The sequence below is a fragment of the Ips typographus genome, linkage group LG2, assembly GCF_016097725.1.
Source record: "Ips typographus isolate SLU linkage group LG2, UJ_Ityp_2.0, whole genome shotgun sequence".
Taxonomy (NCBI): Eukaryota; Metazoa; Arthropoda; class Insecta; order Coleoptera; family Curculionidae; genus Ips; species Ips typographus.
This window is the reverse complement of record NC_138423.1, coordinates 23,862,460-23,882,270: the sequence shown is the minus strand read 5'-3', so window position 1 is coordinate 23,882,270 and position 19,811 is coordinate 23,862,460. Positions and strand designations below refer to the sequence as shown.

Here is a 19,811-nt window from a genome sequence, read left to right as displayed (position 1 = left end):
TTTTCAACCTTAAATACGTGTTTTGTTTTAATATACTTAACTGGGTTTATCACATTTATTTTCAATGCTAAAACGTAGTTCGTTCTCCATTTTAGTAAAATTACTTAGGCCGTTTAGAAACCTCGTTATAATTATTAACTCAAACACAAAAATTGCTGATTGTTTTATTTTGTATGATTACTAATTATTATTTATATCTAAAGTAACATATTATGATACCCGTCAGAAATCTAAGAGGACATTTTGCCTTCCGTTCTTTAATTTTCATAAAAAAAGTTGGTTTACAAGACTGATGTTGTTTTGTAGTAGATATGAGGAAAAATAAATGATATAATGTTTACTGCAAGTAAATTCTCTCTTGTCTATTTGTAATTCTTGTCAGGTGTTAATAAGAGAAATCAATCAATAAATAAATACATAGAGTTTGAAGATTTTGCTATGTGACAATTCTAAAATTAGATTGAAACCACAAACTAAATCTGTCCTAAAATCAAATTGTGTATATTGACATTCTGACGGGTATTTCAAGTAAGACTAATAACAGAACAATACAAACCAGGTTACAATATAAATATCTTTCACTCAACTTTTGCTATGTACAAATAGAAAGTTAAACTTTTATTAGCTAGGATAAAGTGTCATTATAGTAAGTTTCTGTTCATTGTACGAGAACGGACGTTTTGCGTGACTTTTAGTTAACTTCTTTTCGTATTATCGAATACTGATATGAAAGACCACGAGACAATCGCGAAATATATTGCTTTCACGTCAAACATTTTAAGGCTTTTAATCTCACACGGGTCAGATTCCACTTACTCGAAATTAGGAAACAGCAAATAAAATCTCACTAAAGTTCGATGCGGTATGTGTTTAAAGCGAAAGTTTCCTATTTAGAACTATGAACAACAAAATGGCCGTCAGTTCCGTTTTGGGGGGGGGGGGAAGGAGGTACATCGATTAACAACAATAATTTAATTGATAGGTCTGAGCACCTGATAACCTAAGACTACTATCGTTTGGCTCAGTCAGGCGGCCCGTAATCGTCCTGATCGGCAAGCGACATCAACTTTTCACATTTAAAAGCTAGAAAACCGATTGTTTTTGTTGTCTTTATGAATATTGAGAGAGGAAGAGTGATTCCAGATGATAATTATTAACACAACGTCCTTTTGGCACCGCTTGTGCGTTTTCAGTAAAATCATCCAAATTCGAAGATTTTACTCATCAAAATCTAAAAATTGAGCAACACATTAATACTTGATCTCTTGAGCAAACCTAACTTCTGTAAATCACCCTTCCATGGGGTTATACAACGGAGGTCCTTAATTTTAACATTGCACACTTATTAAACGAACACCTAAGAAGCGTCTAGGACCTACAATTCAGAATAAAAAATACACGCACAACTTTGCCAGGTTTTGGAGCAGATTGTCTTATTTATAATAACATTTAACATTGGGAAGAAGGAAGGGCTGCCGATTTCAGGACAACGCGGACCTCTATATATAAATACTCTTCTAATATCGTACATACAGTAGTAATAACATATACAAATATCTTTGTTTTTTATTTTAATTCAATAATAAGTATTAATATAGATATAGACTCGTAGTAATAGACTTTAAAAAGATCACAACACAGAGTTAAAGCGGTACCAAGCCTTTTCGGGAGGGTGGCACCAATTTTGGTTTTGAGTAAAACAAACTTGCACGATTACGTCACTGCTCGCTCATACACCACTCAACCAATCATCCAAACACACACACAAGTAGACAGTTATGTACACACATAAAAATAAAAGACGTCAGACAGAACCACCATTTTGTTAACTAGAGCAGTACAATGACGTCACCACCTAAAGACGACAGTTAGTACCGTTTTTAATATAAAATAGCACGAAAGGTAGTTCCTTGTTCACGCTTATAAATATCAGTAAGTACATCTAAAAACAGGAATTTCACTGAAACGCTTTATTTTTGAGCAAATCCTCAACAACCTAGTTACAATATAGTGAGTTTATTGAGTTGTTTTATATAAGTTATTAACTGGTTTTGTTGTGGTGCTTGAGGTCAAATCGGTATCAGGAGCAGGTTTAAGACTGTATTAAAAATAAACTGTAAATTTTGTTATTTTGTAATATACAATATTTTATAGCAAAAAATACAGCACAGACATTGAAATTGAAAAAGACCGTTAAAAGGGTGCTTAACTGTAATTACTGGGAATAAGAAAAACTCAAGTTGATAACCATCAAATATAAGAGAAAAACGTCATAATTATGACGTCTTAATGCGACATTACTTTTAGAACGAAAATCACTGACTTGACTAAGTTTTTTCTTGTGCTTTTCTGCACATTTTCAAGCTGTTCTTCACAGTCTTCAATTTCTTCACTTGCTCTGTAGTATGTGGAACTTTGCTTGTGCACGTCTCACATTTTTCTTAATACATTTCTTTTAGCTTCTCTGGTGTGTTACTCTCCTAGTAACAAGTTGGTTTTTACTTTCTGTTACTTAAAAGTTTTAAATCTTATTTACTAAAGCTCAGCTGTTATTTACTTTTTTGTTTCTTCTCTTGGAAGGTTTCAGCTACACTTTGTTAGCTAAGTAAGCTACAAGGTTAAGTTCTTCATTCTGGGCTTATCTTCGGAGGCAGTAGTAAGTTTCTTCCTCAAATGGAATAATTTACGTTTTTTCTACCTTCTTTACGCCATGAGCGAATATCTTAGGTTCTTGTAATATGGTTGGTAATAAACTGTTACTTCAATTATTTGATGGTGGCAAGAGATTTTCTTTAAACAAAATCTAATAGAATATGAATCAAAGATATCTATTAGGCAGTTTTTAGATTTTACTGGTAGAGTTTAGTACACGAGTTTAAAAACTAAGTGACAATTATTTGGACAGATAATAAAATGGGAAATGCACGAAAAGAAACTGCAATACATAACAATAAGTAATATTAGGGGGACCGGAAAGTAATGTCGTTTTCTTAAGCTAAATACAAACACATATTTTAGGGCATTTTGGCATTTTCGTTATCATCCAAATAAGCAAATGTTTTGTCATATTGTTCGTTTTGAATTGCCCAAATCTGGGCAAACTGGTAATGCAAACATTGCAGCGAATTAATCAATTTTTGACTGAAAAGTGGCCCGAGATTGTCAACCGAAAAAAATCCAATTCCTAGAAAAAGGGTGGCAGATGCTGTCTTATCCACCATCCACCATATTCTTCTGATGTTGCACCATCGGATTTCCACTTATTCCGAGTGCTGCAACATTTTTGGCACATTTGGATGATATCCAAAATGCCATCTCTAGATATTTTGCCGAAAAACCAATTAATTTTTATCAATCAGGGATTGAAAATTTTCTCACTAGGTGGCAAAAGGTTATTGAAAACGATGGGGAGTCTTCATTAAAAATCAAGACTGGCTGAAAGTGTACGTGTTTGAATTTAGCGTAAAAAAAACGATATTACTTTTCGGTCCCCTTAATAATATTTGTTACTCAGGAAGAAATAGTAAACAGTGTGGTGCACTAAAATGAGACAATTTTGACAGTTTATACTTTGTTATTTATCATATAGGTACACTCAACGAACTCACTATACTTAAATAGTAACGAAGCGAATGACGTAATCGGCAATACCAAGTGTACGTATATAGCTCGTAAAGAATACCAATGGCCATTATTCTTTTTTTGATATTTTTTTAATACAACTTGAGTTCAGATCTTATTGCTCATCAATAAATTTAAAAATTAAGAGCCGTTCCCGGACACGCGCAGTACAGTAAAAAAGCGACTTTGCGAGCGTCCCGGATGGCGAGCACTACAAAAAGTCCCCCCAAGAAAGTGTTTTCTTCGTTAATATCAGTTTTTGCGTGCTCTTAGTTAAAAAAGTTGTGTCTCACTCGACAGTCGGAAAGGCACTAACGTTGCGCGTGCGCGCAACGCAAACACAACCCCGATAAATATTAAATATAAATCTCTGTTTAAGTACTCTCTATGGATTGAGTTTTATACACAATTCTATTAACTAGCTATTTTTTGTCTCGTATTTTAAATACCCTAAAAATGTTTTATCATTTCGCTAAACTTAAATATGTCTTTTATTAAGAATTACTTTTTTTTTTAGTTCAATATAAAAATCAGCATTTTTCTGGTTTTGCGATCTGACTCATTTTAGTTGCTCTAGTTAGTTTAATTAGTTTTGATTGCCCGTGACCATGTTTTGATTACAATTACACAGTAGTTTATACGCTTCCGCCTTTCTCGTTTCAAAAGAGGCGGACGGGAGCTTATAAATATTATTTTAAAACGCTCGTAGTAAAAAAATAAATCGAAAGGGAAACGCAACTGAGCTTACTTAAAACAGCACTAATACGTATACTACAAACTAAAAGGGCTTGGCACGGAAGGTTCGTAAGTCGAAGAAAGTTCTTTGGGTTCCTTGTGGTGGTCTTTAGGTTCGCTGTTTCGGCGTTTTGACGGTTCGGCGTCAGGCGGCCGATGCGATTTCATGTGCGCGCTGCGGCTCTTGATTTTTGAAAACACTCTAAAAATTTGAAAAATTTTATGGGTTAAATTTTAGTTTGTGTCGTATGTAGCCGCCTTAATCTTTTGGTTTTGAGTCAATTATCCATGTGATTTTTTACAGTAAATACCAATAAATTATTCATAATCCTGATTTCGAAGTAAGTGTATTTGCACCTCATTTGTATGTAGAGACAAAGTTTTTTACATGTTTACATTTTGACACTCCAATATGATCTCTATATCCTCAATGTGGTTCAAATGTCCAAAAGGACAATACTTTACTGAAATAATTGTAAATTGCCTAGTTTTTGCCTAAATGTCTTTAAACTTGTAAACAACATATTCTACAGGCTGGTCCAGTTTTAAATGTCAATAATTCACCAATGGATAGCCAATCAAAAAATAAGTTGTCATGCATTATGTCATTTTCCTGAAGAACGCTTCCTAAGGAACAGACACAGACCTTCAAAATTGACAAAAATGTCTACTTGTATTTTTTACTTTAAAATGGTTCAAAACGATTCAAATCTGGTCATCTGTGAGGTTTACGAGTTAATTTTTGACACTGAAAATAGTCAAAAATCAAGATTTTTAGACTTTATTTTTTTTATTCAATTAAACACTGGTAACAGTCCGAATTTTTGGACTAATTTAATTCTAAAAATTAGTGTTTAAGACTAATATCGTAGCATTTAATGCCATAATTGTTTACTTTCATCAATCAAGAGTCTGAAACTTAACTTTTACTATAAAAAATTGTTTGAAACTCGATTTTTCAGTCTTAAAGCAAAGTGAAGCGTCTAGAAGTCAAGTTAATACTGTCAAGAGAATGTAAAAATAGTTTTTTAAGGCTCCTATGTCAAAAACTTGGTGAAGATAACCCTAAAACTCGATTTTCTTAGCTGAAAGCAGTTTTAAAGCCCTAAAAATAGTCCAGAGTTCTAAGAAAATATGAAAAGCAAAGTAAACCTGAAAAGTTAGTCTTCAAGTCAATTTTTATGAATGTAATGTCAATATATTATTATAATAATCCTGTATTTAAGACTATTTTCAAATTATGAAAACTTATTTTAAATGGAAATTTTAAGCTTTTGATGTCACTTTTCATTGGTTTAGAGTTACTTTTTGGTGTCCAAGTCCATTTTCAAGGTTGAAATGTGTGAATTTGCAGTAAACAATTGTAGATAAAGTAGTTTTTCATGACTACAACCTAATTTTCACTACTAAAGTTTTTCAACTTATCTGAAAACTATAACGACTGACTACAAAGACAGTTTTTAGCCTTTCAAGTCAATTTTCACCGTTTCAAAGTAAATTTACTGGGTTTCTGTCAATTTTGTCTGGAAACTATGAAAGTTGGCTACAAAGACATTTTTTAAGCTTCTTTAAGGAAATTTTCACTGTTTTCAAGACAATTTTTAAGTTAAGTTGGGTTGATTTAGGGTCTATGAACGTAATAACTCAATTATCTCGTAAACGAAGCTTCAAATCAGAATTTTATAGGAGGTACTTATAAAAATATCCAGTGCCGTAAAGAATCAGGCAGAAAAATGAAATCCATCTTCCTGTATCTACGCTACTGGAGAATTTTGGCAAACGTCATTCTTAATAAGTATTAATTTTATAAGTGCCTGTTCCAAATTTATTTATTTATGACAAAAAATCGATTTTTTAAATTGAAATTTGAAGGACTGTATTTTTCAGGAAAATGATATAATGCATGTCAACTTATTTTTTAATGAGCTATGCAATGGTAAATTATTGATTTAAAACTGGACCACCCTGTATATACAAGTACAGCCAGTCGTTGGCTGTAAACTATCTTCTGGATGTAAAACGGTTCTGAAGTGACTCCGAAAGATTAAGGCGAGCTGAAGCCAAAAAAAACAATCTTAACTTAAGAGAAATTGAAGAAAAGAACAGCTAAATCTAGCCTGAAAGACAGAATAAAAAGCAGCTAGTGCCGTGTTTGTTAGTACTGGAGTTTCACGTAACCAAATTACTTTAATTTTGAATAAGATAATATTGCTTACTTGTTTTGCAATATTAAAATTTCAATACAAAGTTTGTATAATTGACTCGATTTGTAAAATAGCTTTTGAACAATTTCGTATAATCCACTTTCACATACTTAACTGAATATAACAATGTGAGAAAAGGCAAGTAAAGAGAGCGTTTTGTTTAAAAATAACAGGATAGTTCATATTTGAAACATCGACTATAAACTGAATTACTTTTAGCTATCCATCCATATCTGATAAGTAAAACTGTATATTTTATTATTTACAAGACTGTATTGTTGTTTTTATATTGCAACACTAATTAGTCTTGCATAATATATTAAGATCATGCATCTGAAATTTCTCCAGGGCAAAATTAGTCAGTATTTTGTTGTGACATGCTGACGTGCGTTTCAAGTATATATTATGTTGCCGGCGACGGATCCAGAAAAACTCCATATTGTATTTCTGTAGTGGTACTAGGGCAAAAAAAATCGCATGCTCGAAACTAAACATAAACGTCCAACCAAAAATGAGGCATAGTAAGTGTCGGAAACTGAGACAAGTAGTAAAAACTAAAACAGACATCGAGGTACTCCATGTAACTTTAGGGAGCCTGGAAAAAATCAACTGAAGGACAACGAAAAACTAAAGGAAAACATGAAAAGGATACCTTCCGTCCGCTCACTGGATGTTTGAACGAGATGAAAGAACAAGAAACGTATACGTAAAATACAGTATTAGCTGCACGTAAGCAGAGGACGCAACAACACACCGAGCATTTACCTGATCCGGTTTAACGAACGCGTTGAGTTACGACAACTTACTTCCCGCATATCTTGCATGGGTACTCTTGGTCGGTCGAATCTGGGTGGCAGATTGACGTCGACGTCACCGTGAAAGACGTCGTTGCGACGCCGTTCTTCCGGTGTTCCGGACCGCCCGTGGTCGACGACGATGGCGTCGGCGAATTTCGGGCGGCCGTACCTCCATGGATTCGGATGTGACCGTTCAGTGCTGCTCTCGAGTTAAAACTCTAATAAATTAGACAAAATCATTATAAAATGATTGATAAAATTATTATTTTTACGCCTAATTTTTTTAAAAGTTTCTTATTCAAGGTTGGAGAAAAGAAGTTTTACTTACCGCCGAGCACTCTGGGTATTCGCAGAGGAAGTTCCGCATCGGAGATTCACTGTCAGCGATCTGAAAATATTGTTGTAATAATTAGCCGACCCAGATCAGCATCAAGACAGTACCCCCAAAAGCTTCACATCCGGATACGGCTTATCATCCACGTCCGCTACGTTCTTGTTGTGGTTGCGTTTCATCTGCCTTAACGCCTTCAGTCGATTGTACTCGTCTGAACAGACTTTCTTCCACACGTAGTAGAACTGGATGCACTGCTTCACCGTTTTCGACTTGATCTGCAAATCACCAAGTAAAAACCACTGCGTGTGCAATTTTAAAGACTAACCTCCTCAGATGTTTTGATAAAATCTTTGTCAAATTTCAGCAGACAACGGTGGAATAGTTCTGTTTCAGCTGACGTCCATTTGTCTCCTTCACTATACGAGTAGGCTAGCAAAGGATGATCCACTGGCAAATGCGGACATGGTTGCATAAGCCTCAACATAGCCTCCTGTATGAGTTTTTTTAGCAAAGTCTACTAAGAGATTAAAAAACTCACGTGTATGTTCCCACCACACATGTGCAGAAGATGCATAGCGTATTCTTTGTTTCGACCTCCACCGGGAATGGCCGCACAACAAGCAAACTCCAGATACATATCGACTGAAAAACTGGAATTAGTTTAATTTTTCCTGAAAGGCACAAAACAAACCTTCAGCGTCTGTACAATTGCTGATTCCTGGATCCCAAAGTAAGTCCTCATAGACCGGCTGTGGACTAATTCGTTTTGGGACTGGCATGCAAGTAGGAATTGCGCACTGATACTGCGGTCCAATGTTAATATGTGGAGTAGAATCCGTTTCCGGAATAGGATCACCCCAGTTCGAACTATCATCGCCTAGGACGCAAACAAAATCAGTTTCAATCAGTAAAATTTATTTGCAGGAAATGCCCACCGGAATTGATCTTAATGTTAGCGTAAAGCCCACTTCCAGCTCTTTGAGGATTCAATATAGGTTGCGGAGTGAATCTGGAGCATCCTTGGGGTTTACTTCTAGTTGTCCTCAATTTAGACTGGTGAAACACCGGCAATTGCAATGGTTCAGTCCTCAGCTTTTTCCTTGGCGGTCTAATGGGACTATTGGTAGGAATGCTACATAAAAATAACAATAACTTTTACCGGAAACTTGTTTTGTTACTGAAACTTACGCAGAAGGACTGACAAACACATCACCAGTACACTCATCTCTTCGTCCTTCCCCGACTAGTCGACATCTATTGGTGACAATTTTGGCAACACTTGCCGCTGGTAAAGCTTTCGTTAAAGTTAACTTTTGAACCTTCACTCTGCCATCTTTAGTTTCTATTTGCTGCCCAGTGGTAATTAGCTGGGCGTTGGATAAGACAAAGTTTTTGGCAGCACAGTTCCCAGTCTGGATCAGTTTCAATTCACCGTTAGCGTCCACCAAAAGACCGGTGAAGTTGCCAGAGTTCAGCTCAATTAGCCCACCGTTATTGCTAAGGAGCCTCACCGGGACCCCATTGAGTTGAATACGTTTCTTTTGCACGAAATCCTTTGGCTGACTGGATAGAAGAGGGTCTTCGGAATTGGGTAACATTAAGGTGGCCGACGTATTAGAGGTTTGACCTGTTTGGTTTAATGTGTAGAATTGCTTGAGTAAGTACTTTGAAAACAAATGGTGTACTTACCCCATTGATTTGGCAACGCTGTACTTTGGACCCCTTTTGGTGACGCATAAACGTTGCTAGTAATAGGTGAGGGTATTGATGGTGCTACCCTAGGTGAAGGTTCGGGGGTTAATCCCAAAGAATCATTCTCCGACTGTGAAGGTGGCGTATTCGATAAGGGGTACAGGCTGTCTTCTGTTATGCTTTCCCCTGGTAATATTTCTTGAATAGCTTCTTCAACAGCAGCCGAGCTAGACATGGTGCTAGTGTAAAATGCCGCCGAAAGCGGTGACGAAGCTTGAGGTGGTTCGTCTATTCCCCTCTCCACTATGTGCCCGAAATCCTCACTAGGAGACACTAGAGGGACGTTCATGTTTTGTCCGAAACACGGACTTTGCCCTTCATGGCTAGCTGGAGGCGTTGGGTAAGCGAAGCCAGGTGAGTCATGTCTGAGCATTGGACTTTGGAGGGGAGATTGCGCTGTTAAGGTGTGAGGTGAGCGCGAGTAAGCACCTATCATTTAGAAGACTTAATTCAGTAATTTTGTGACAACAATCGGTGACTTACCAGGTGATTGTGTGTTGTAACTGGGACTTTGCATATCCAACGTTCTGGATGTATGGTATGTGCTGAACTCTGCCAAACTTTCTGGCAAGGGAGAATTGAGCACTGCTTGCAACTCCTGGTTCACTTGCGGGATAGCCTGGGCCATTCCCAAAGGTTCATCGTGCAAACTAGCGATGTCGTCCAAACTCAATTCTTGTAGATCTTCATCACCATCGTGCTTCATATCCACCATCTCCTTAATGTCCAACAGATTGTCGTCTTTCATCTCCAGGCAATCGTCCAGAGATTCAGACTGGAATGGTTGCAACTGGGACAACTGTCCTTGCAGTATGTTGGTAGGAAAAACCTCGTCGTCCAACCCAGGAGCAGCAAATTGCTGCTGTTCCTCCTGATACATATCAACATTGTCGAGGGAAAATGAGTCCGCCCGGTATTGAAGTAGGTGAGCTGCAGCAGATGCAGCCGGACCAACCTCCGCACCTCCCGGATCTGAGGTTGTGCGTTTTACAGAAATTTTCTCTCTTTTAACGATGAGATCCGCCAAAGTTTGAGCGTCTTGATAAGACTTGGAGGCCGTTTTCATGGCTTCCGCGTCGGAATGTCTACGTCTGTCGATGATGAGCTGGGGCGGCGCGGGCACCACGAAGGAGGTGCGTGCGTCCATATCCACTTGGGTTGCCGAAGATGTGTGACTAACCTCTGATCCGGTGCAGGGCGACGAGTTACGTTTGCTGATGATTTTTTCTTCAATCAGAGCGCGTACGCTACTGCTCGCTGTTTGAAGCGGAGGACCGGTTTGTTCTTTTTTGTCCGCCTTTTTGCTGTCCGGATCCTAGAAAAAGAGGATAGTTGTGTTTTTCAATGATGTCTACCTGATTAAAGTAAATGTCGATGTATGAATGCTACTCTACAGACTAGGACTAAGTCACTCTGGCCTCGAATAACCATTAGTCAAGACATGGTTTGAATACATTAGCAACAAGCTTCGAAAATTAAAATTCGCGTTTTCGAGTTAAAATTACGAAACTAAATTTCTGGTTTTCTTCAAGTTTCATCCTAGACTTATTGTCATGTCTTCCATGTTTATCTTATGGCTTAGCAATCAAGGGAATAAGGCAACATCTTCGAATTTTGAAAAATTACATAACCAACTGATTTTTAAATCACTTTTCTGTAAAAGTAATCGTCATCTGACACAGTTTAGGATCTATGTTTCGAAAGAGCTATAAATTTTCTCATAATTGTACAGAATCATGCAGAAAATTATTAGAATATCCGGTGTCATTCGGGGGCCTTTTGAAACTCAGTCCTGTCGTAAATTTACAAGAGATGGTATGTACAAGAGTCAGCGTTGCATAAATCGAGGCCAGATAATAACGCTATTACAAATTTGAGGCTTTTATTAATTACGTCACAACAACATGCCTTTGTTGCGTTAATACGCGTTCTGTACGTTCCAACAAGCTTTTTGTGTAGCTGCACAATAATTCGACAATGGAAGCCTCTAGGCGTCCCATTGTTGAACTAATATTTGAATTTTATATATTTTTTTAAAATCGAATTATGCGATTGTAATGAAGTCTAGTCTACACAAAATGAATCTACTCGACTGGATGTTTGTTCGCAAACAACGCAGGAGGTTTTTTCATTTCGTCCGGACGAAACGAGAAAATCCCTTTAGTAATCTACAAAAGCGGTGATGAAACTATACCGCCTGGACTTGCCAATAATTTACCTCGTCAGATTCTACGGTTGTTTTTTCGCACAACGATATTACCTAAAAAATCAAGGCCAAGAATTTGGTGAGAGTAGCTAAAAGAGCGAAATGTCGCGCTAGAGCTCGCAAGTTATACTGACTGACAGTTTTGCTTATATCTAAGCGACATTCCGTTTATATAGAGTAGTAATTACCTGTTCTAGTGGAATACTAGATTTGTCGTGTAACTTAGCCACCTAGAAAGCAGAAGAGTTAGGACAGAGCAAGATTACGTTGTCGTCACAGTAGTAGACAGCGAGGAGTAGATAACATGTTGCATTTAATCTTTGTTAAGATTTCCTAAGAGAATACTTTAGCCAAACAAAATTAGGGCAAATTTCCTGTCCAAAGAGTATAAGCCGTCGTCATGTACACAATGGAAAGTTGCAATAACAATGAGATAATGTAACATTGTAGTCAAAACGTCCCCAGGTAAAACCAATTGCAGATGTTGTATTTTGATTTTAATAACAGATAAAGTAAGTTGGTGAATGGCGTAGTAAGTGTTATCTACTCCTCGATAGGCAATAAGCAGAAGGAACAGCAACATCTCAAAACATTACAAACTCCACATCGTACTCACCTTCTTGAAATAACCTCCATGTAGTCGCATGTGCCCGTTGAGGGCTGGAATATTCTTGAAGCGCCTTTTACACAGGTTACATTCCACCGGCTTCAGGACCGGCTGTTTGTCTTGAGACGTGGGGGAGGGCGTCGTCGTAGTAACTTTGCCTTGGGGGCTCGACGCTCCCGTTGAAATGGTTTTGATCTGCATGCAGGTTTGTTGTTGCTGCAACGATAAGCCGGCGTCAAAGTGTATTCCATTTCGGTAACAGTAAGTCCAGTAACTTTCCATGAACAAAACTGTGTTGTAACTCAACCCTTCCGTTATCTCGAAACCGGCAAGAGGGACTGAGACTACGTCACGCGGTCCCCAACCGGATTAGATGAAGACGTCCCTATGTGATGAGAGGGACTCCCTTGTTAGGTTGATTAGGAGTTTTTAGCAGGGTGGAAGTTTATGTGAGAAAAATGCTAATTGGTTTTTGTATCCTTGCGGAAGATATTGTTTCAATAATTATTTGAAATGCTTGGCAGAAAAGTTAAAAATATTGAGGAGAGAGGAATTGATTTGATTTGTCGTAGAAGTCGAGTATTTAAAATTTTATTCTTATTTAGCTAAAAGAAAATTCAAAAAGCTTAAAATGTCGATAGTAACGTTCAACAGGGCCCCCTTAAGGTTAGAGAAATATTTAAAGAGTCAGAACCGCCGGGGGAAATTTGCTATTCAAACGTCGACTTTACGAAATGTTGATTTAAAATTTTCATTATTCAATCTTGCTTCTGGCTAAAGTTCGTCCAGCTCCGGCACTAAGCAAATGATAGAGAGCCATTAGTCCCAACTTCAGAACCGCCGGGTAAAAATAATTTAAGACCTTGTTTGGAAGGGCTCTAATTTTTTAAAAAAAGCTCCCGTCTAGTTTAGAACGTAGAAAATTGCCCATTAATTCGTCATTTCTATGCACTTTCCAACTTGTCACTGATTCGTGATGAATTTGCCCGGGAGTGCGAAGAGAAAAATGCATATGTAAATTGGGGGGAGGGGGATGTTTGTAGGGACGTAAAAGCGTATCGGTTTAATGATTAAGGGGTGAGTCCAACGAAATCTAGGACGAGGGTCAAAGGTGTTTGAATTCCCAGAGCAGCACCGCCCTTAAATAATAAACGAACCGTTTGTCGAAACGCGCTTAAACGGCCATAAATCGGCCTAAAAAATGAGATACCGACATTCTCATTTGGGAAAGTGGATTGCCGGGTCGTTTCTCTGTTGTTTATGGAAAACTTTAATAAGAAAACTTGTGCTATCTGCTCCGCAGCTTCATAATTCACGCGGAAGTAGTTAATGTTGCTAATAACCGAGCCAGCTACATTAAAAACGGTTTTTTATGGTCAATTTTACGACTTGCGGCCGCTTGTTTCGAAGTGGAATAGTAAAATCTTAACAATCCTATCAAAATTAATTTGGAATTAATTAGCTGGAAAGCCGGCACTGCCCGTGCATAATGAAATTAAAAAGGGAAAAGTTTCGGCGGCGCTGAATTAAAAATCCTTCACGAAGTTTAGAGCGGTCGTGTTTGCCTAAGAGCTTAATTATTTTTTAATGTACGCTCAGCAACAAAAAAAATTACTCAGCTGCACTTGCAGCTGGTTTTTTCCGATCTAATATTCGCTTCAAACTCAAAAATAAGAGTCAAACTTTAATCGGTTTACAAACTCGAAAGTAGTTACATTACTAGTGTGGTATAAGTATGTTTTTTTACGACTAGTTTTGAATAGATAATATCACCCTTTACCCACGCATGAGTAATGATTAATTAGTAGCGAGTAATTAATCATTACTGACGACGAGTTTAGCCACTCGCGTACGCCACCAATATACAGGGTGGTCCAGTTTTAAATGTCAATAATTCACCAATCCATAGCCAATTAAAAAATAAGTTGACATTCATTATGTCATTTTCCTGAAAAGTGCTTCCTAAGGAAAACACAGTCCTTCAAATTTCTGTTTAAAAAATTGTTTTTTTTGTCATAACTGTCAGACCGTTGGAGCAATATTGATCAAATTTGGAACAAGCACTTTATTACACGTTATTACGGTCAAAGAACCAAAACTAACCCAACCCAACTTAAAAATTGTCTTGGACACGGAAAATTCACTTAAGAAGTTTAAAAAATATTATTGTAGCCAGTTTTCATAGTTTCCAGACAAACTAAAAGACTTTAGTTTTGAAAATTGAATTAGAAAAGATAAAAAATTCAGAAGCTTAAAAATTGTGTTTGTAACCAGTTTTCATGCAAATCGAGAGACTTTAATACTGAAAATTGACTTGTAGACATAAAAACTACTTTTTCAATAATTTGTTACAACAAATTCACACATTTAAACCTTAAAAATTTGACTTGAACCCCAAAATGTGACTGAACTAATGAAAAGTGACATCAGAAGCTTAAAATTTGCATTTGGAGTAAGTTTTCATAATTTTAAGACAAATTTCAATATTTTAGTCTTGGAAATAGTTTTAGATGCAGGACATTAACATTAGATTCAAGAAAATTGCCTTGAAAATGAACTTTTCGTGCTTTTTACTTTGCTTTTCATTTTCTTCGAATTCTGGACTATTGTTAGTGCTTCAAAACTGCTTTCAGCTTGGAAAATCGAGTTTCAAGACTATCTTCACCAAGTTATTGACATAGCAAACTTAAAAAACAATTTTTACATTCTTCATAGACTTAAAATAGCATTTCAAGCTTTGACACTATTAAATCTACTTCTAGACACCTCAGTGCTAAAAATTCGGGTATTTCTTAATAAACTAGACTGTTTTTAGTGTTTTAAGGCTGTTTTCAGTGCCTCAAATCGAGTTTCAAGACTATCTTTACAAAGTTTTTGACTTATCAGGTCTAAAAGCCAGTTTTTCCACTGACCATAGTTTTCAAAATGTTATTTCAAGCTTCTTCACTATTAAATTGAGTTCTACACTCATAGGTGCAATAAATTGTAGCATCTCTAAGAAATTCAGACTGTTTTTAGTGCTTTTTAAGACTGAAAAATCGAGTTTAAGACTATTTCCAAAAGTCAAGTTTCTTCAGTAATAAAAGTATAAAATTTTGGTACCAAATGCTACAATAATAGTCTTGAGAACTAATTTTTAGAAATAAAATAGTCCGAAAATTTAATTTACTTCTTGACTTGTTGAAAGTTGAAGAAAATTGAGTTGTACACCAATTAAAGTCTTGAAAATATACTTTTGGACTCTCTTTAGTCCTAGTAAAGTCAGTTCTAGCATTAAAAGTCAACTTTTATATTATTTTTAGTAGTAAAAAATGAGTTTTTTTTAGATCTTGAATGCCAGTTTCAGACACTCAACCAGGATGGCAGTCTGAGAAAGCGAATCATAAGACCATTCCTAGTAGTAAAAAAGTTTTTAGACTATTCAGTACAAATTTGGACTTTCACAAGTCTTGGATGTTCAGTTTTAAACTATAAAACGATTTATTAAATTGAAATTTGGAGGACTGTATCTTCCTTAGGAAACGTTTTTCAGAAAAATGACATAATGCAAGTCAACTTATTTTTTGATTGGCTATCAAATGGTGAATTATTGACACTTAAAACTGGACCACCCTGTATAGGGTGTTTTTTAATAAGGCGATTCCTCAGGTACTTCAAAGGTATAACTTTGTATAGACATGAGTCCGCATTGCCTTACTTATCGAGCTACAGGGTGTTTAAAAATTAAGATTAATATCGGTATTTGGACAAAACTTGGGCGATTTCGTAACCTGAGAAACTTAAATTAGATCTTGGTTTTGCTTTTACATGTAGAGGACGCTAATTAAAATCAGTCAAATTGTGTTTCATGTCAGTTGAGTGCGTTTTCTGCCATTTTCTGTTTGCTTATTTCAGTTTGATGAATACCAGGATTTTTATAATAATTTACTAGTACGGCACTGGTTGGGAGGTTTAATTTACTAGGCTCAAAAGTTTGAGGTAACTAATACCCAAATTAGTCAAACTGTGTTTCATGTCAGTTCAATACTTTAATCGCATGTAATGTCTATTAACATACTCGTTGAATAATATACTATTATAGTCATGAGTGGGAGGGTATTGCTTCTTATTTTGTATTACATAATTAACGATTTTATTCACTAGTGCGGTAATGACGTGTTTTACCACATAAGCGTTGTGTCATGATGAACCTTTAAAACACTACTACTACTTGAAGAATGTAATTTTAACAATTTCAGTCACTCACACGTAATATTCTTGGGTTTAAATCCATTAACCAGCCAAATATCATCATGAATCATTTCAATCACTATACAGGGTGACTCACACGTTCTTAGAAGCATCTAGAAAACGGCTCAATACACTTTTTTAAAAGTTGGAGTTTTACGCTATTTGAAACTTCAGTGTTGCCGCTTCAAACGAAAAGAAGTACCCATTTTCAATAACACCATGTAAACTCTAAAATACAGATTTCAAATCAAGATTCCAAACTTCAAAAAAAGTATTGAGCCGTTTTCTAGAAATTTCTAGTTATTGCTTTGTGGAATTTTTATATAATTTAACTTACCGAATTTGGAGACCATGACGTAGATGAAGCAGCCGCCACTGTTTTTTCCCTGGACCTAGACTTGGATTTTTTAGGGGATGACTTTGGGGGTGACGGAGACGACACCACCTGATTTTGCCTCTGCGTTTGTTCCATAATTTGATGGATTAGATCTAGTTGTTGTTTGGTCAACCCGTCGTTGTTACCCCCAACGCTCTGTATTTAACAACAAAAAATGTCACCTAAGAGTAAAATCCATTTGAAAATGCATTGTTTCAGTGAATGTCATTAATTTCAACTACTTTTTTTGTTTAATGTTTAATCCTATAAAATTATATATTTTCAAAATTTTATTAACTTGAAACAATCTGTTAATGTTAATGAAAAACAATGGATTCTATTGCAATTATTAATACACACACAGAGAACTAAAATTTTATTTTAATAATACCTTTTGATGTGGTTGATAATTCTATTACAAAAGACTAACCTATTGTCAAAATGAAACTCTGAAAAACATACGTTGAATGGATACATATTCACATAAAATTAAAATATTTTAATAAAGGGTTTAGGTCATTTCAATACGAAATTCGAACTAGCATTTTGGGGGCACAAAAGCAAAAAACTTTCTATTGAACTGCCTGCAATAATTCATTTTAATGGCGAACGAAACAAATTCGAGAGGGAAAAATAAATCGTAATTAGCGAATTGTTCTCGTGATTCGTTATTAACGGAAAATTTATTTCCTCTTTTGCATTGTTAAATTCGTTTATTTTACCGAACGGGCACAAAAAGTGTTATTGTGCTCCGCTGCCAAAAACAAACAATCCCAGGGATTTCGGTCCTCCGAAAACGTCCGCCACTATTCTCTAAGCGTTACAAATTGCGAAACTTCAAGGATGATCTAAAAGATGGTTCATTTTTCCACGTTGAGTTTTAGGTAAGACAAATGTCTCCGGTATTTACAGTTAGGGATAAAGGTTGCTGCTGTTTTTCTTTTAGTGTACATCTCTAGTTGGCGTTTTGCCAATTTAACAAGTTCAAGACAATCTATGTTAGTTACAGCAGCAAACTAAAAGCTGCTTTTTTTCACCAATCACTGTGCTGAAATTGACTAATGAAAGACATTACTATGTTTTTCCGGACACTAACAAATAACAGGACAAAAAACAACTAAATTATTAGGTTAGGTTAGTACTAACCTTAGCAGGTTCACTAGACAACAATTGTTGCAATTGACTTTTTCCTCCCTCTTTGCACTCCTTGATGGTGGGCGACCCTGTAGGAGGCGGCGCGTACTGAATGCAACTGCTGCCGTGCGGGGAGGCGGCATCGCCGGATGCCGCCCCTTGTGCCGGGGACATGGTGGTACTGCTGCTACTACTGCTCGACGTAGATGGTGCCACGTGATGATTTTCCGTATGCCTGCGCAGCGATCTTGCGTCGCAGTAACTTTTACCGCAACCGTCCGCTTTGCATTCGTACGGTTTCTTGTTGCGATGCGTCAGCATGTGACCGTTTCTATATTTGATTGATTTCGACTTGATTATGAGTTTTTTAATACAAAAATAGGTTGAGTTTTAGTAAAAGAGTTACTTTTAGTTTGTTGTTTTACTACTAGAAATGAAAAAGTGAAAACTAATTCTATTAAGGATTCAGCAGTTTCATGAAACGTTCTTGATGATGTTTACCTCAGAGTAAATTAAAATTACTCACAAGTGATCTTGTCTTTTGAAAGCCTTATTGCATACGTTGCAAATGTACTTCCTTTCATCGCTGTGAGTGAGTTTGTGTTTAGCCAAAGCGGATGCATTTCCAAACACCTTCGAACACACCTAGAGAAATAATGCAGTTAAACTGAGTGTGGTTTTGCATGTGATCAACTCTTGTATACCGTGCATTGCTGAGGACCCTGTCTATTTGGGGAAGTCGGTTTCGGTTTAGGCCTTTTTCCTTTGGGGTCTGGCGACATGCTTCCCGGTTTGCCGTCATCCTTTGTAGTCGTTGATACTGAAAAATATTATTCATCCTAGTTTAAGTACGAAAACATTCTAAAGTTTAGGTGTTTAATAACAAAAAAAACCTAAAATTGTAGTACTGCAGTCAGAATATTATGGCATACCGCAAATACGATAGAAAAACACCAAATGAAGATATTCTGTTTTAATTCTGAGACTATAGCAGACAGTGTTAAGCTTTCTACAGAGAGACCCTCAACATGAGCTACCCATTTGAGCGATGAATCAGTGATCAAACCAAGAAATCTACTCTTGTTCGCCACCGTCAATATGTTATGATCGAAAACGAGTTCAGAAAGCAAACTGATATTATTTAGGCCATTATTTAAGCCATTACTTCAAACCACCTCTTATATTGTTCTTCTACTGTCAATACCAACTTTGATAGACTAGTATCTTTTATGATCAAATTAGTATCATCTGCATAGTTTATTAAGCAGTTACTATTATGAAATGCATGTGGCAGATCATTCAAATAAATGATAAAAAGAAGGGCCCAGTATATTGCCCTGGGGTACACCTAATTTCATTTGAAGGCTCTCTGATTTTTTGTCCTTTATTTTCACATACTGACTACGACCATGGAGATAAGACTCTATCCACGACAAAGCACATCCCCTAATACTGTATCTATTAAGTTTACAAAGTAGACTTTTGTGGTCGAAAACCTTGGACAAATCGAGGAAAAGCCCTGCACAAAGATTTCTCTCCTCCAGAGCATCAGAAATCTCAGAAATGAACTCAAAAATTGCGGTCTCTACAGATCTACCGCGTAGAAAACCGTGCTGGAAATTCGAGAGCAATTTATTGGAATCGACAAAATTTACAATTCCATTATAGAAAGCTCGTTCAAAAAACTTTGAAAAAGAAGACATTACATAATAAATTAAATATCATCCGTCTTGATCATTTGGAACAGATATACCAGTAACGATTGTCAAAATGGAAAAAAGTTGCAAAATGTCAATTGGTTTCAATTATTTCATG

At 36.4% G+C, this 19,811-nt stretch overlaps 1 protein-coding gene across 5 annotated transcripts in view; it reads right to left on the bottom strand.

Moving 5' to 3' along the window:
- Positions 1-19,811, bottom strand: part of LOC145724137 (uncharacterized) — a 193,424-nt gene continuing 173,613 nt past the window's right edge. For 2 of the 5 annotated variants that reach the window (XM_081972241.1, XM_081972239.1), the window contains exons 6-23: positions 18,701-18,816; positions 18,523-18,641; positions 18,009-18,327; positions 16,824-17,018; positions 12,266-12,472; positions 11,838-11,879; positions 11,662-11,703; positions 9,927-10,758; positions 9,381-9,872; positions 8,880-9,318; positions 8,627-8,823; positions 8,383-8,568; positions 8,230-8,333; positions 8,017-8,181; positions 7,799-7,966; positions 7,686-7,745; positions 7,367-7,575; positions 1-4,558 (exon numbers count right to left, since the gene is read on the bottom strand). In XM_081972241.1, coding sequence (XP_081828367.1) covers positions 4,393-4,558; positions 7,367-7,575; positions 7,686-7,745; positions 7,799-7,966; positions 8,017-8,181; positions 8,230-8,333; positions 8,383-8,568; positions 8,627-8,823; positions 8,880-9,318; positions 9,381-9,872; positions 9,927-10,758; positions 11,662-11,703; positions 11,838-11,879; positions 12,266-12,472; positions 16,824-17,018; positions 18,009-18,327; positions 18,523-18,641; positions 18,701-18,816 — 4,058 coding nt within the window. In that variant the 3' untranslated portion in view covers positions 1-4,392. Of the gene's footprint in view, positions 4,559-7,325; positions 7,576-7,685; positions 7,746-7,798; positions 7,967-8,016; positions 8,182-8,229; positions 8,334-8,382; positions 8,569-8,626; positions 8,824-8,879; positions 9,319-9,380; positions 9,873-9,926; positions 10,759-11,661; positions 11,704-11,837; positions 11,880-12,265; positions 12,473-16,823; positions 17,019-18,008; positions 18,328-18,522; positions 18,642-18,700; positions 18,817-19,811 lie in introns of all 5 variants that reach the window. The other 3 variants (XM_081972243.1, XM_081972240.1, XM_081972242.1) reach the window with 3 other exon arrangements.